This window comes from Gobius niger, assembly GCF_951799975.1.
Source record: "Gobius niger genome assembly, chromosome: 19".
NCBI lineage: Eukaryota > Metazoa > Chordata > Actinopteri > Gobiiformes > Gobiidae > Gobius > Gobius niger.
The window spans coordinates 19,405,273-19,421,339 of record NC_136870.1 but is presented as its reverse complement, the minus strand read 5'-3'; the positions used below and the strand labels follow the sequence as shown (position 1 = coordinate 19,421,339).

General features: G+C 39.1%; 1 protein-coding gene across 6 annotated transcripts in view; it reads left to right on the top strand.

Moving 5' to 3' along the window:
• baiap2b (BAR/IMD domain containing adaptor protein 2b) overlaps window positions 1–12,624 on the top strand; it is a 49,779-nt gene extending 37,155 nt beyond the window's left edge. For 3 of the 6 annotated variants that reach the window (XM_079577196.1, XM_079577198.1, XM_079577201.1), the window contains 7 exons: window positions 989–1,189; window positions 1,720–1,882; window positions 2,003–2,204; window positions 2,507–2,587; window positions 2,800–2,947; window positions 4,628–4,665; window positions 12,445–12,624. In XM_079577196.1, coding sequence (XP_079433322.1) covers window positions 989–1,189; window positions 1,720–1,882; window positions 2,003–2,204; window positions 2,507–2,587; window positions 2,800–2,947; window positions 4,628–4,665; window positions 12,445–12,580 — 969 coding nt within the window. In that variant the 3' untranslated portion in view covers window positions 12,581–12,624. Of the gene's footprint in view, window positions 1–988; window positions 1,190–1,719; window positions 1,883–2,002; window positions 2,205–2,506; window positions 2,588–2,799; window positions 2,948–4,627; window positions 4,666–6,481; window positions 7,304–12,444 lie in introns of those variants that run through there. The other 3 variants (XM_079577197.1, XM_079577200.1, XM_079577199.1) reach the window with 3 other exon arrangements.
• Window positions 12,625–16,067: the final 3,443 nt, after the last annotated feature.

Here is a 16,067-nt window from a genome sequence, read left to right as displayed (position 1 = left end):
ATTGCATCTGGACTTGGAAAATGTCACTCAAAATGTGCTGGGAACAAGCTTTAATTGACTTGAACTGCTCCTTCATTTTCTTCATTATCCTCATTGACATTCATCAAAAGTAATTGTGCCTTTTGCATAATTGCGTATCCTGATCTGAGACAGTTTTAATGGCGAAGTAAAGTTCAGCTGCACCACAACCTCCGAAGTAACATGTTTACTTTCTCAGTGCTGTCTTTCTCCATGTGAGGAAAAGACAGAGGGATTGATTAAATAACTCCACAGGACAGTAAAAAGATGTTAAGATAATGAGGCAAAAGTACATAGATCATTTCTTTGTATTTTTATTGGTAATGATGAAATGCCAACTGCTTACATTTTAGTTTAGCAGGTCATATTTAAGTCTTCTCTCAACTTTCTTTTAAAGGGGCATGGTGAACTAAATTCCGTTTAGAGAAGAACTCAGTAATTGTTTACCTTAAAAAAATCCTTTTCGTAGTTGTAATACAAGTGTTAATGGGATGATTGCGGGGTCTTTCATCTCCCCCCGGTGTCTCTGGCCAGAAAACTACAATTGCAACTTTCCCTGCACCGGGTTGGAGTCACAAATACACACTGATAGAATCACGAAGAAGAAGCTAACAAGCTAATTGCGGGCTAGCGTCACTTAAACAGTATTTACTGCCAAGTTTGAGTGAAAAAAAATATCTCCATTGTGTAATTGGATGTACAATATCCCTCTCTCCCTTTGTCTCTTCTGTCAGTGTAGTATTTGCTCTCACGGACAATTAATGAGTAAAAAAACGCAGCATGCTACAACACCTGCAGTGCTGCTTATGGCCTCTAGAGGCATGAGTTACTTACTTCTGCGTTAAAGAGATAAATCGCAAATCTAATTGCCATACTTGTCTGAAAGGCTGCATATCCACATTTTTCCAAATGGTTCAGCCCTGTTTTCCTGTATACTGATCTCTGCAGCCTCTCTCCCGCTCTTGTCCAGGGTAAGGAGCTGTTGTCCCAGAAGCTCCCCATGTGGCAGCAGGCCTGCGTGGAGCCCAACAAGCTGCCGGAGCGCGCCATGTTCCTGGCCCAGCAGATGAGCGGAGGCGTGCCCATCTCAGAGCCTCTGCCTGGGGCCAAACCGCTGCCGATGCCCCCTGAGTTCGCTGCCCTCAGAGCCGGAGGAGCCATGGCTCAACAGGTCAGTGTTTCCAAAGGTCTAAGTCAGACAGAGGAAGTGTATTCAGGAGAGTATTGGGGGATACTAGCGCACCTGGAGGAAACCCACACAAACATGGGGAGGAAATGTGCCACTGTGCCACCTCAATTAGTCAACCTGTCTTTCATGATATTAATCTTGATGCAGTCATTTCCAGTAAGTGGATTGCTATGATCCAGTTCGGCGGATTCAAACGCTGTGCTTCTTCTAGCACCGTTTCCCCCCCTCCCCTCGCTGTCCCAGAGGTTTTGTTTGCTCCTGTTTAATCCAAACATAGACTTTCAATTAATCATCTTCTCCTGACCTACTTCCTGTTTCGACCTGGTTACCGCGGCGATGCAGAGACTTATGCAACAGCTGTAAATGCTGTTTTTTGCAGCCCATTAATCATTTCCGATATTTACCCGTGAACCACTTATCATCACGGGTTTTCAAAAGTTACTTGCCATTTCACAGTTAAACTGGCCTTATGTCTGTAATACCTTTTCCTGTCATACTGTTTATTTCTGTAGATGCCAGTGATGAACGGGGCTCACGCTGCGGACGACTACCAGCAGTGGATGGAGGCGAAAGTGTCCCAGGGCAAAGTGTCGCCCCAAACCCAGAGGCATGAGGTGTACTCCAACACGCTGCCCGTCCGCAAAGCTGCCCCACAGAAGAGCAAAACCACTCAAAGTATGATTTACAAATATGAACTGTTGTTAGTCTTCTTTCTCCCTTTCTCCTTTCAGAAGCAATACCAGACTTCATACTTATCTTACTGTATTTTATTAAAAGTTCCTCTCTGTCTTCCAGTGGAGACCCGGACCCTGCCCCGCTCCAGCTCGATGGCGGCGGGTTTGGAGAGGAACGGTCGGACGCGGGTGCAGGCGGTGTTCTCGCACGCGGCCGGAGACAACAGCACCCTGCTCAGCTTCTCCGAGGGCGACGTCATCTCCCTGTTAGTGCCCGAGGCCCGGGACGGCTGGCACTACGGGGAGAGCGAGAAGACGCGCATGTGAGTCATTAGTGAGGAGCGCCCCGGGCAAAAACGGGGAATTAGGTACAGCGTGTGACATAACAAGAGATAAACAATCTATTACTGTGGCCATGCAACCTTCCTCTCGTCGTGACACGTGGGTTTTGTACTTTTTAGAATATTTATAAATGGGGCAAGTAAGAAAACACTCTTGAAAGGCAATCAACACCACACTTTGACTCCAAGGCCCTGTCCTAGACATAGAGACTAGTGCGTTTTCTTCCATTTTATAAAGAAATGACTAACAAATGAGTAAAACTTTGTGTACTTTTGTTGTTCAGGCGTGGCTGGTTCCCGTTCTCATACACTCGAGTGATTTCTGATGCGGAGGCCGACTCAATGAGGCATCTAAGAGTTCACAAGTGGGTATTGAAATTCTATGTGACCATTTCTGTCTTGTGTTTGCCAGCGACTCAGTAAACAGTGTTCTACTCAGCCTGATTTCATCTTATGTGTTAGAAGTTGTGATGAAACTCAAAGAACAAGAGACTGCTTGATTTATTGAATTTCTGAGCGGAGTTTGGCTCATATTATCAAAGTCTGACTGTCCCTATTTAATTGCTGTTGTGTTCAGTCTTCACCACGGGAAAAGCAGCAGCACTGGGAACCTCCTGGAGCGAGAGGACGTGGCAATCCCTGCTCCGGACTATGGGCTCCGAATGTCGTCCCAGACCCTGCACAGACACCGGCCCTACAGCATGGCCGGCCCTGGCTTCTCACAGGTGAGGAGCTACTCTATTTATACAAATCAAAGGTTTTTTTTTGTTTGTGTTTAGGCTCTACAAGAAAGATTTTACTCTCAAGTAAGCTAAGAACAGTTGGATGTCAACTATAGCTGTATGAAGATAATCTAGACTTTCCTTCCAAACTTCAAACTGTGCAAAAAACTAAAGATCAGCTCTTATAGATGATCAGCTTCCCTATTTTTGACCTTTATATAACCCCTTAAACTCCACCAAGTGCATTTTCTCCAGTTCAGCTTTACTATAGGCCAGCGCAACGCCTCATGTGAAAGCTAAGACCCTCAAAAGTGATCAAAGTGGATCTTTCCCTCACTTTTTTTTTGACATTTCCTTTCATTGATCTTTTGTTGCTTTTTTTTGTTGCATTTTATTGCATATCACTTCTTCATCGCTTTTTTTGGTCACTTTGTTGTGACGTTTTTGTTGCTCTTATGTTACACACTTTTTGTCACTTTTTTATGACATTTTGTCACTTTTCTGTTGCTCTTTCATTGCTTTTCTGTCATGTTTTTGTTGATTTTTTGTTGTTTTTTTGTCTTGTTTTCATCACTATTTTGGTGCTTATTCTCCTGACACTTTTAGAAGAAACCGAACTCACGAAAATGTGCTCAATTCAGACGGGAGTTAAAAGGTTAACCATGAAAGTCCCACTGAGAATTGGTCTCAGAGGGGATCCTATTGTACTTGTTTCTCGTGGTAGGATTTTGGGATAACATGTAAACTCCACATATATGGACCCTGGACCTTCTAACCACTCTGCCACTGTGCCGTAACTGCCCTCATGTTAACATCTCATTAGGTTGGGCTGTCCTATTGAAGATGCTGGCATTTAAAGACTCCTGTGTTATGTTGGCAGTATTCAAGGATTTATATGCTACTACTTTACTTCTATTTAAATTACTACTATATTTGATAAGTAACTTGCTACCTGAATCACTGAAGAAGAAATTACTTTTAAATGCCCATAACGTTCTCGAGCCTGTAATGCATTAGTCACATCTCTCCTGATTGAAGTGTCATTAGTCTGTTTTGCTGCTGTGACTTCAGTTATAAAACCGTCGCTCGCTGTGTTGTGTTGTCAATATTCAAAATCCTTACACAACGTCCGGGCCGTCCCACGTCTCGCCTGGACTCCCGTGTGGTGGGCGACGCTCCGGTTCCCGCACACTGTGGTGCTTGCGCTGACATTTAAAAAAAAAAGAAAGAAATAAAAAATAAAAACACACACTTCCTCTCAGCGCTCTTCTCATCTCTGCACAGATGTGAGATGCAAAGAGGTCCGATAAGAAAATACAAACATGAGAGGGAGGAGAGACGGGCGCAGGTGGAGAAGGTGTTCAAGATGTGCTAGTTTAAAAGTACATGGAATCATTAAGTGTTTAATGTGATACTTCTCCAAGTACAAAGTATTCTCTTAATGCAATGATTTTCATCATATCCAGCCTGAAGCTTTATATTTTATCTATCACTATTTTGACAAAGGCAGTAATATGCAGCATCTCTGGCTGTCATATAGTTTCATGGTCCTCCATCTCCACCTGATGGCACTTTTGGAAATTACATTATTCCGATGAAGCCCTTTTTCAGCCCAGTCTTTGCGGTTTTCCTAATTTCATACTGCCGTTTTCTATCCTAATATTATTGTTTTGTTTTTATCAGCAGGGTGTGGAAGAATATGAGCCACGTTTCCCCACAAGGTAAGAACTACTTGCATTTGCATTGATTATGAATACTTCTCTATTTATAAATGGAAACACCCGGTTTAAGTTCAGTCACTTTGAGATAATTGTTCGTTCACTTTACTGTACTAACTCATCTATCTGATATACTGTAAAATCACAAACGACACATTTAAACCATGTATGCACAGCATATTGTTAGGCCACAACATGAAATAATCTTGATTGAACTTAAACAACGGAAATGATGATGGATTATTGTTTTTAATGTACGGTGGTGTTTGGGAAGTTGTTGTTTTTTTTGTTTACTTTACACGTTTCCCATTATTTGCATGTAATCGCCAAGTTACTACATTTTCTGTCCTTATTATTTTTGTTCATTCATCGATTGCTGTTCCTGGATTCTCAGCTGGTGGGTTGGTGGGCATAAGGTAAACCTGACTGAAATTGGATGTAACGGTGATGCCAGTTGAGAATCAATGAATTATAACAGGACAACATCTGTATTACTTTTTGTGTTGTTGTTGGGACAGTATTCCTGAAAAAGTAAATATTTGATCAGAAACTTATCAGTAGAATTTTTCTGCGCTCCAGGCAACTGGTGACCTCTGAGAAGAAGAAAAATGCCTTGTAACGCCGTTCAAAGTGGCAATTTACAACATGTAAACTGGGAGATTATCAGAGTTCAGTTCAGATACGAGATGAAGACAGCAATAGCGGCCCCCAGTGGACAAGTGTAGGCAATGACAAAACTTCACCCTCCCACATGAACCGAGCACATTTTGATGAAAAAAAAAGTGACAAAAACAACAAAATTGCATTGTCAATTTAATTCATCTTTTCTATTTGAGCATCTGAGTTCCACAAAGTTCTACATAGGAACACAGTTTTTCAAAGTAAGCAAAGCCAAAGAAAGATGCATGCGCAAGTAAATAAATAAGTAACGTGGATGTGATGCTCAAAAGGAGTAAGCAGAATCTCAAGCTTGTTAGCGCCAACCCCCTTTTGTACATGAGCAGTAGATACATTAATTTACTATAATCAAGAAGATATATTACATAAGATATATTTGTAATTTTGTGAAGCACTTTGTGACTTCCCTGTCTGTGAAAGGTGCTGTATAAATACATCATTTATATACTTACAAAAGAGCGACAAAAACGTGACAGAAAAGCAACAATAACAAAATAGAAAAGTGACAAAAATGTGGCGAAACACAACAAAAAAGCAAAAAAAAAATCTACAAAATAAAAAAAGAGGCAAAAACGCGACATAAACACTTCAAAAATGGGACAAAATGGCGCCAACAATGCAACAAAAAAGTTTTCCTTCAAATGAGGCATTACACTGTTGCTCTCCAGTCGAGAAGCTTTTAGATTTGGGTAAAGCCGGACAGGAGAATGATGTTACTTTTCGCCGCAGCCTACAGCATTACTGTATATCTAGTGTTCATATTAACATCTTATTAGCTAACTATTGTAGCTTTAGCCGTTTTGTTTGTACGTACATATTTATTTAGCTGGAACACTCTGTGATTGTAGGTCGTAATTTTCAAGTGGGAAAAATCCCAGTTGCCTGGAATGCAGCATTTGTTAAGTATTTAGTTACCAGATTATCTTTAAATAATTTCTGATTGAAAGCTGAGATTCCCCTTTAGCTTTGTGTAACTCAGTGGTGTGTTCATTCATTTCATCTTTTCGTTCGTGTTTGCATAACTGATTCCCTCATGTGTTTTTTTGTTTTGTTTTGTTATTGTCTGGTGGATCGGCTTGACTTTGTGAACTGTAAAGAAAAGTTGGGGATTTGCAGCATTGTGCCCTTTGTTTGTCCGCAGTTCGACAGAGGTCAAGTTGATTTCGACAGTGTGAGAAAGCAGACAGGCAGACACAGGCTTCAGCTGTAAGACTCAGGACAGGCTTTAGCTCCTTCTCCGGCTCCTCAAAATCCTGGTTTGAAATCCCAGCCAGAACGGACCGGGGCAGAATGGCGGTTGAACAAATGTACAAACGGCCACATCTCTTTTTGTCGGGAGAGTCCCTCGCCTGTCCACGATGCATGTTTTTGACTTTCTTAAAGAGAGAGCTGCAAGGTGTTGGAAGGACTTTGTCGGTCCCGAAGTGGAAGGACTATAATGTTGAATGCCGGGAGCTTTTGATAATCTTTAATTTTCCTCTTAAATCAGAGGAGCTTTATCACTTTAGCACAACCCAATCTTCTATAAAATGTTGTACTTGTTTCTGCAAATCACTACTTTATTTATTGATATCTTACAAGATACTATTGCTGTGTTTGTATGGTGCTTGGAAAGTTAGCTTATTGAGAAGTTGCCTTTCCAATTTTATTATTTTTGTTATTTACCTTGGAAAGCATTCAGCTGTTCTCCTAGTAATTCAGAAATAGTACACTGGAGTCCCTTCCTTTCACATTGACCACTCAATGTGTCTTACATGACAAGAGTATGTGCTCAGGCTGAACCAGCAACTTTCCAACTTTCCCGAATGAACGATAACTCCAGTATTCTACATTTATTGAATGCACCAGAAATCCCATTCATCTTAGTGCTTTCCCGAGCTCCATTTTATATAATATGAATGAAACCAGGAGGACTGCAGTATGTCAAAACTTAGACATAAAGGATTTGACCTGACAACCTGTTTATTAATGAATCAAATTTCATTTCTACAGTGCTTTACAACAACCAAAGTGCTGTACACAATGAACATTTGGATTTAAAAAATGGCATCATTTACTGTATAAAAAGAAACAGAGCACTACAGATAGTCAGAGAGCGGCATTGACTCGAAAACTGTACTTTGCAGATTCCTGATGAAGCACATGAATGTACACTGTCTTAAGCAACTTAAAGTGATAGTCTGGAAATCTAAATGTATTACAATTTTTTATAAATGTGCAAAATTGACCACTTAGTCTTGCATTTTGATGTAAAGTAAGTATATTAATTTATAATTTTTTGTAAAGTCCCTCCTCCCCGGATCTCAGCAACCAATCAGAAGCCAGTATCCTCCCGCCTTGACCAATGAGATGAGCATTTCCTGTGAACCAGCCTTTCAGATCCAATCAGGAGGGAGGGGGAGGAGCTTGATTGCTTACTTTTGAAAATTCCGTTCCCTCCCTTTGCAAACTTACAGACTATCAATTTAATGAGTTGCTCTGTTTCTGTTTTCACAAAAATGTTCAGTGACCAACATAACAAAATCCTGTCCTTTTCTGCCTATTTCTATGAATTTGTATCTTCAGTGATTTGCGGAAATGATAATGGAAGTGAGATTGGGTTGATTTATCAATGTATCGATGTTACTGGAATGTTATTTGTACATAAACTACATGTGCCAAACATGTGCTTGTCTTATAATATCTATTGAAATGATTACATGCACTTTCTAACCGTGAATATAATCTATATTTTTGTCATGTTTTGGACCTTTTTTTTCCCCCGCCGTTTTATTTCTGAAAACTGTGACTTTCTCTTGTGTCGTCTGAAAATGAAAGCTGAATGTGCTCAATGAATCCTCGTCCTTCGAAATGTTATTTATAATCACAATAAATAAACAAACGTTAAGTCGTTTTAATAATATTTATGTCCTGCCTTGTCTCAAACTTGATTTAGTGTTCATGGGATTAAAATGCCTTGTTTTTCATGAAATACAAATATTTTCTTAATACACCAATCGCCAATCATTTCACCTCGTGCAGTGATTCCTTTAGGGGTCATGAGTTGTACTCCAGATGTCCTTCCTAACGCCCTCTCCTCCTGTGACCAAAAAGGACCTTATATTTTTCTCAGTGACTGAAGTTCTATTCGAATACAAAATAACATAAATAATCTACATCGTTAAATATGTTTACTATATCAGCAGTGTTGACTTTCAGTGGTCCCTTTTCCCTTGAGGTCCCTTTGTTTTGGGATCATAGACTGTAGAATACCAATGGACTAAGTGAGGGTGGCTTCATACTGTTCAGTGTGAGCTAGCTAGATCTCATTAATGCTAACAATTTGGCCTGTTTTTTTGGAGCCGGCTTCTATATTGAGAATAGGGCGAAAATAAAAGTAGCAAAAGGAAAAAGAATTAGATTATGTAGGGACAAACAGGAGGTTCAATCATGACTTAAAGTGCATATGACACATTAGACAATTTTTAACGCGATTATATTTAAGAATTTGCTAAAGATTGTACCCAGCTTTCTTTGTGATGTTTATAGTTTCACTTCCTTTCTGGACACAGACAGGAAGTGACATAGAAGAAGGTAAACAATTTTAACCTGTGGCCGTGCCAACCATGTTAAGTCAATAGGAAATGGGTGTGTCAAATGTTACCTTCTTCTATGTCACTTCCTGTCAGCAGCTTAAAATTCTAAATGAAAATAAATTGCTGCTTCACTGAAATAAAATATTAATAATTATGCAACTGATGTTATCCATCTAAATAAGCCATATTTTCAAAAGCATTAAAACCTGTCATATGCACTTTAAAGAGTTTTAATGGAAATTCTATAGGAGCTAGGAACTTCCGGAGCCAGCCCCCATTTCCTATTTAGCTTCAGCAGCTAACTGCGATACTACGTCCATGTTTTTCCACAGTCTATAGTTGGGACAGATAATACTGTATTTTAAGTTCTTTCCCCCTAGTCAAATTGTGAACATCTGCTACTAAGATTGTATTTTTTTAACTTAAAGCAGAACTAAGCAACTTGTTTACCGTAATAAATCCTTTTCGTAGTCCCTCTGGGGGTGTTACAGGGATGACTGGGGGGTCTTTCATCTCCCCCGGTGTCCCTACTCCGACCCGCAGCCCCAATACACACTAATGGACTCACAATCAGAAGAAGCTAACAGGCTAACAGGCAAGGCTAATTGTGGGCTAGCACCTCTTTAGTAGTATTTACAAAGTTTTTCTTTTCTGTCAGCGCTGTATTTACTCTCACAGACGATTAATGAGTTAAAAAAAAAAAACGCAACATTCTACGACACTTATGGCCTCTAGGGGCATAAGTTACTTAGTTCTGCTTTAAATCTTAAAGACATCTGGATGGTACTAAAATACTGTAAGTAAACATAAAGTGAATATTGTTTACATTGTTGTGTAAGCTCTCAGTCACCCAGGAACTTTCATCGTAGCAGAGGTCTTCAAATATCATCGACCGGAGTGGGTTGTCGGAGTTGATTCGCTCAGAACCCGGAGTATTGCCCCGAAGCTCTAAACTATCTTAATAAGTGAATCATGTAAGGTGTAAAAAAGATAAATGAAACGTCCTCAACAAAACAACCCAGTCCTGTCGACGATATTTCAAAACCTTCCATTGTTTACAGATTATTTGCTGATATTTCTTCAAAATAATATTTAAAGATGACTTATTTTACTGTGTGCAAACCAAATGTTGTCAGTGTGTTTCTCCGATTTGAAAAAAGGAGCAGCGCTTGTCTGTAGCCACTTTTTTTCCACTGTGCTTTTATTTTGAAAGGAAGAAAATGAAGAAGTTTGTGCGGATGCATGAAACAGGAATGGTATAACATTGTTGACCTCAAACGTGCAACGAGATTTTCCTTTAAAACTGTGTCCAATAAATATAAATTGCTGGTGATGTTTGGGGATTTGTTGAGTAATTCTTGTGCTGTGTTTCATGTGACACCAGTTTGTGAGATTGTTTCAGTTTTGGGTCATCAGTGCATTATGTTCTGATTCAGTTACATTAATGGTGAGGATATACTGTGGTGGGGGAGATTGTATTATATATTATTATAAATCATATGTTGTTGTTTTTTCAAACAAATCATACATAAAGGTAGAAAGTGAAGTAATTGTAGAGCTGGACGATATGACACAAAATGTACTCTCAAATTGACATATCTCAATTTTTGATTCAATTTTATTTTTTCATAATAAAGATACATACCGTATATGTTGCTGATTGATGAACGTAGACATATATTATACAAACCTCAGCTCCTTCCTCCAGTTTCTTTTCACACACAAAAATCTTCCAAGAAACCTGTCGATTATAAAATCCTATGATGACTACTGAGCTTCACCAAAGTAGGGATCGGTAATTGTATTATTTTAAAGTAAAAAATGTACCTTTTATTGGCATTTTTTGTAATGTTTATTAATAAGCCTTGGGTAAAGGGTGTATAACTATACTGTACCAATGGGCCTTGAGCGAGTGAAACTTTCCATGTCACCATACCTTAACCTTATCCAATAAAACTGAATATTAAAGGGGCTAGATACAAGTTGGCCATTTTATACTCACTACTGCCACCTCAGGTCATACGCGTAACAGCACCTTATATATTACGCTCGTGCATGACGGCAATTCGGACCCGAAGTAACAACTTTTTGAGCGACAGTGCAGGATTTCAGACGCAGGTGTGGTGAACAGGTCTGGGCTCTTTCTACACATTAAGACACTGCTGGAACCTGTAGGGGGAGGAAAATGCATGATTTTAACTCCGTATAGTCCCTTTAATAAAAACATAAACATTTCTCTGAATATGCAGCAACATGGTTTCCGCGCGGCATTAAAAAAACATTAAATCTGATTCAAACTGCCATCAAATCTTTATTGCTTATATGCTCAAAAGTTCTCATTGTGTCCAATTTAGCTTTGAATAACAACATTTTCCCCGATTCCCCTCTGTGATCGAATGTTTACAAATCTTCCGAATGAATATGCCAAGAGTTGTTGTGTTTGTGGCATTAAAAATATAGTATTTAGGTATTAAAATTGCATTAATAAGTATTACACTTGACTTGCTGCCACATGTAGAAACCCTGATGCAGCAAGTTTTGTAACACTATAATAAACTGTACATTGCAACCAGACAGTCCAGTGTTCAACTCAAATTTGCAGCGTCTCTTTTAAAAATGACACGATCTTTTGGGATGGTGGGTGACGTGTCTTGCCCAAGGACAAAGACAACAGCCCTATACGACTACACTATTTCAAATGACTGACAGCTGCTTTATACTTTGTTAGCAGTGTGTATAAGGCACAGGGCTGTATGAATGAACATTAGCGGACAGGGGGTGGTCACTGTGTCTCTGACCTGTAGTTTCAGTCGTCCGGATTGTATGCGTTTCTAAAGAACACCTCAGAGTAAGTGGACGGCTACTCTTTTCATTATGTGTTGGTGGTGGTGGTGTATTCCAGCATGCTTCATTTGACTTTTGCATGTAACAGCATTGTGGGTTAATTTTTCTATGTTTTGTTTTAAACTCCCTTTTTTATGGTGTTTTCATAGTCTTGTGAATTTCATTTTACGCGAGAAGCTCTGTGAATATGTTGTTAAACTGTCGTGTTGTGCAGAAATACATGACGCTGCTTCTTGTTGTCAAGCCTGGCTAGCTAAACCCATTCACAGCAAGGGCAGGACTGTAAATTCCCCCCATAAAACAAAGTCACGGTTCATGCATATCATTTCAAATTGACTTGGCTCGTCCTCAAAAATGAAAATCAAAGCCACTATTTACAATACTTACAGCACATGCCATGATTTGGATGCGATATTTACATTTTGGGCTTGTAATAGTCTTCTCAATAGTATAAAGAAAATAAAATTAGATGAAGAGGTTTACTGGCCAGGCATTAAAGTCACTTGTCTTTCTTTATTTCGTTGTGTTCAGTGCATGTCAATCTTCTAATACCCTGCATGGAGCAAGTAAAAAACACTACCTAGAGTCCAGGTGGTGTCTTTTGGGGCACTTTCTACGATGCTATTTTCCACCTCACAATGTACTTCTGACTTTCGCCGATTAACTGTTGTCTGTGTTGTTTTAGCTTGGCCCCGCCCACTCTGCCGTGCGTCGGAGCTCCGCCCAAGCCTCCTCTTCCTGAGGGTGAAGAGCTGACGACCCTCGATGAGACCCATTACGACGTGGTGGAGAAGGCGTCCACCGCAGCGGAAGAATACTGAAGCATTATATACACTGCCTGACCAAAAAAATAAAATAAAAAAAAACTGTTCTGATCTGGGGTTACTGAAGGTGGTCAGGGCTAGACTCAGCTGTAATCAAACCTAAAGGGGGTCCATTTGAGATCAGAGCGTGTGACCTTTATGTGGCGATTTTTTTGGTCAGGCAGTGTAGACCTTCCTATCACGCTTTATTGTGTACATGAAGTTGTGTTGTGTAAACAAACTGCAAAATGTCGGTGTTAGGGAACAAAATGTACCACTCAAAGCCGGGGTGTCAAACTCATTTTGCCGAAATTCAGCTCCCACATCAGATCGCGGACGGCAGATAATAGAGAAAATGTTCCCAATAAATGAAACATAATGAGCTGTGATTTGGTCAAAGCCCCAACTTCACTGTAGCTTCATTAATAACAACGGCTTACACTTGTATTGCACTTTACAAGCCTGTGTCACAAGGTCCTCAAAGTACTACATAGTAGTCATTATTCATTCACTCCACACTCAGTGGTGGTGAGCTGTTATTGAAGCCACAGTCGCCCTGGGGCAGAGTGTCCATTTACCATGTGGCTATATAATGTGTTGTTCATATCCTGAGCTCTTATTATGTCAGTGCCCTCTGCTGGACACGTGTGGAACTCTTTCCTTTTATTTTTATGTAAAACCCCCAAGTGGCTAGAATGAGCATTCTGGTTGTTCCTGTTCAAACAACAGTGCACTTTGCACATAAAGTTAATTTCATGTTTAGATTGAACAGTATGTCATACATCACTGTAGGAAATGTCTATCATTTACGGTCAACATAAATGTACTTCCTTTTGGATAGTTTTAAACCATTTAAATGAAGCACCTCCAGAGTCTCTCCACTACATACCAAAACAGTCAAATTACCATGATAAATAATTACTGTGAAAGCAATAACAAAAAACTAACAAGTTGAACCACAAATTAAGTAGTGTTATACTTTTGTGCTTTGTCACCTGAATTACAGAATATCATTAATTTATTGATTGATTGTTATTAATTATTTTATCAACTGTTCACTAATCTATCAATAAAATCTTTCCACCCATCTCCACTGTGATTTTCTAAATAAACCATGACAGCAACAACTAACACAAATTAAATTAAAAGTACATTTGTAACTGGTTTTGAATGTTTTATTGTTTACAACAACAGCTTTAAACTGTGTTCAGATGTGTAAAACAGACTTTAATTGATATTTATAGAAGATAAACAATGTAATGGTTTTTGGCCAAAGAACCACCAGCTTTTTCATTCCTTTCATTCAGTTTAACTTATTTTGTCAACTTTATTCCTGACGTACAATTATCTTTGGCAAAAAACAAAACAAACCACAGATTTCCCCATTGGCCACATCAACAAATCTAAAATACTTCATGGTCTATGCAGAGAAATCGCTCCTGAATCGGATACAAAAATATTAGGAACAGCTGTGGACGTGGCGTTATTTTCATAGCTCGGCAAAGTCCCTCGCCACTCATTCAGTCCATAAGTCTGTCAACAAAAATAAGGCGGTCAAACCGTAGCAGCTAGTGATTATACATTTACAATACAATTAACAATCCTATGGCTATCACTACCCTCAACTGGTGCCCCCTAGTGGTGTAGTAGAAGAGCTGAACCCATTGTGTTTTGGCTAAAGGAATACCAACTGTCAACAGATCAATACAGAGAAAAATAAGGCATTTAACATCTAAAAGATCTACTCCTGCATATTGCTGATTGGCTTTGGTAGATGTTGAGGGGCAGTCAGAAATTTGACCACTAGGTGTCGCTACAGTTCGCATCACCCCTCCGATTTAAAGCAGAACTAAGTAACTCATGTCCCTAGAGGCCGTAAGCGCCACTGCAGGTGTCGTAGCATGTTGCGTTTTTTTACTCATTAATTGTCCTGGAGAGTAAATACTACGCTGACAGAAAAGACAAAGGGAGAGAGGGATATTGTACATCCAATTACACAATGGAGATTTTTTTTTTCACTCAAACTTGGCTGTAAATACTGTCTAAGTGATGCTAGCCCACTGTTAGCTTTGCCCGTTAGCTTCTTCTTCATGATTCTATTCTCTGGCCAGACACCAGGGGGAGATGAAAGACCCCCCAATCATCCCATTAACACTTGTTTTACCCCGAGAGGGAAAACGAAAAGGATTTATTAAGGTGAACAAGTTACTTAGTTCTTCTTTAAGTAACTCATTTTAAATATGAAGTTTTCAAATTCATATTTCGGGATCTTTACTGCCGAATAGCACTATGGTAAATTGGGATCTTTTCCTCTTTTTTTGTTGTGCAACAAGTTACATTTTTTTTTTTTTTTTCATGGTCAACTAAACGGAAAAGAGAAAAAAAACAAAAAAAAACTTGTTTGGTCAGGCCAGAAAAAAGTTTGTGAGTGGAGAGGGACTCGGCAGCAAAACACTTTAGACGATACATCATTATTTCAACTCGGCTCGTCACAAAAACACAAAGAAAGCAACATTTAATCTGATGATTGTTGTGCCAATTTACAGCGGATGGAGGTAACAGTGTGGTCAGTTTTCGGAAACATAGAAAATGGCAATAGATACTGTGTTTCAAATGTCTACAAAAAAAGGCGCAGGTAAACTGTTCATTTGTGTGGCCTGACATTATACGCATATCCACGTCTTTTTTTTAATAATCTTACTCAATACTCAATAGTAAATACCATTTTGTAATCGTCAAAACCATGCATCGCTATATTTGAGGAATTAGTAAGCGTTCAATTTGAATGTTTTCATGGTACAAACATTTGAAAACAAGTGTACCATAATCGTCGATGTACTTCTATACTATGGTGGTCCCAAGTCTGAAAAAAGGCAGTTGCATCAGGAATTGCGTCTGATGTTAAAATTAAGTTAAGAAAAGTTTATGAACAAAACAGCGATAACAACATATTTATCAAATATGCAAATCCCTGCAGTAGGGCAGAGGACTTGCTGTGTGAACCCCAGAAGAACCAAAACGTTTTCAAAAATATGGCAAAAAAAGTCGTTATTTCGTTTGTCATTCCATAGACTCCCTTTGCTTTCATCATGTCCATTGTCCAAAATGGTTATGAAAATTTTATTACTCACTTATGATATATTTTTGATGATATGGCTAAGCTTCTAAAAAAGTCTATGTATCTGTACAGCGTTGTTTGAAAGTGCTAAAAATCCATTGCGAAGTTGTCATCCATTTTCCATCGTACTGTATTCATAAATCATTAGCTCATTCCCTTTTGTTTCTTGCTCCAAAAAATAGACAATAGTCAAAGATAGGTCCCATCTTCATAGACTCTATACATCTTTTTAATATATTATTTTCTCTTACACTATATATTAAATCTTTTATTTTAAATATTGTAGGTTTTGAGTGTCCACAGACAAAGGAGGCACTGTCTTGTATTTCTAAAACCTGACGTTACAGTGAAGTATGAAAAGTCATGCGATTTTTTTTCTTTTTTTCC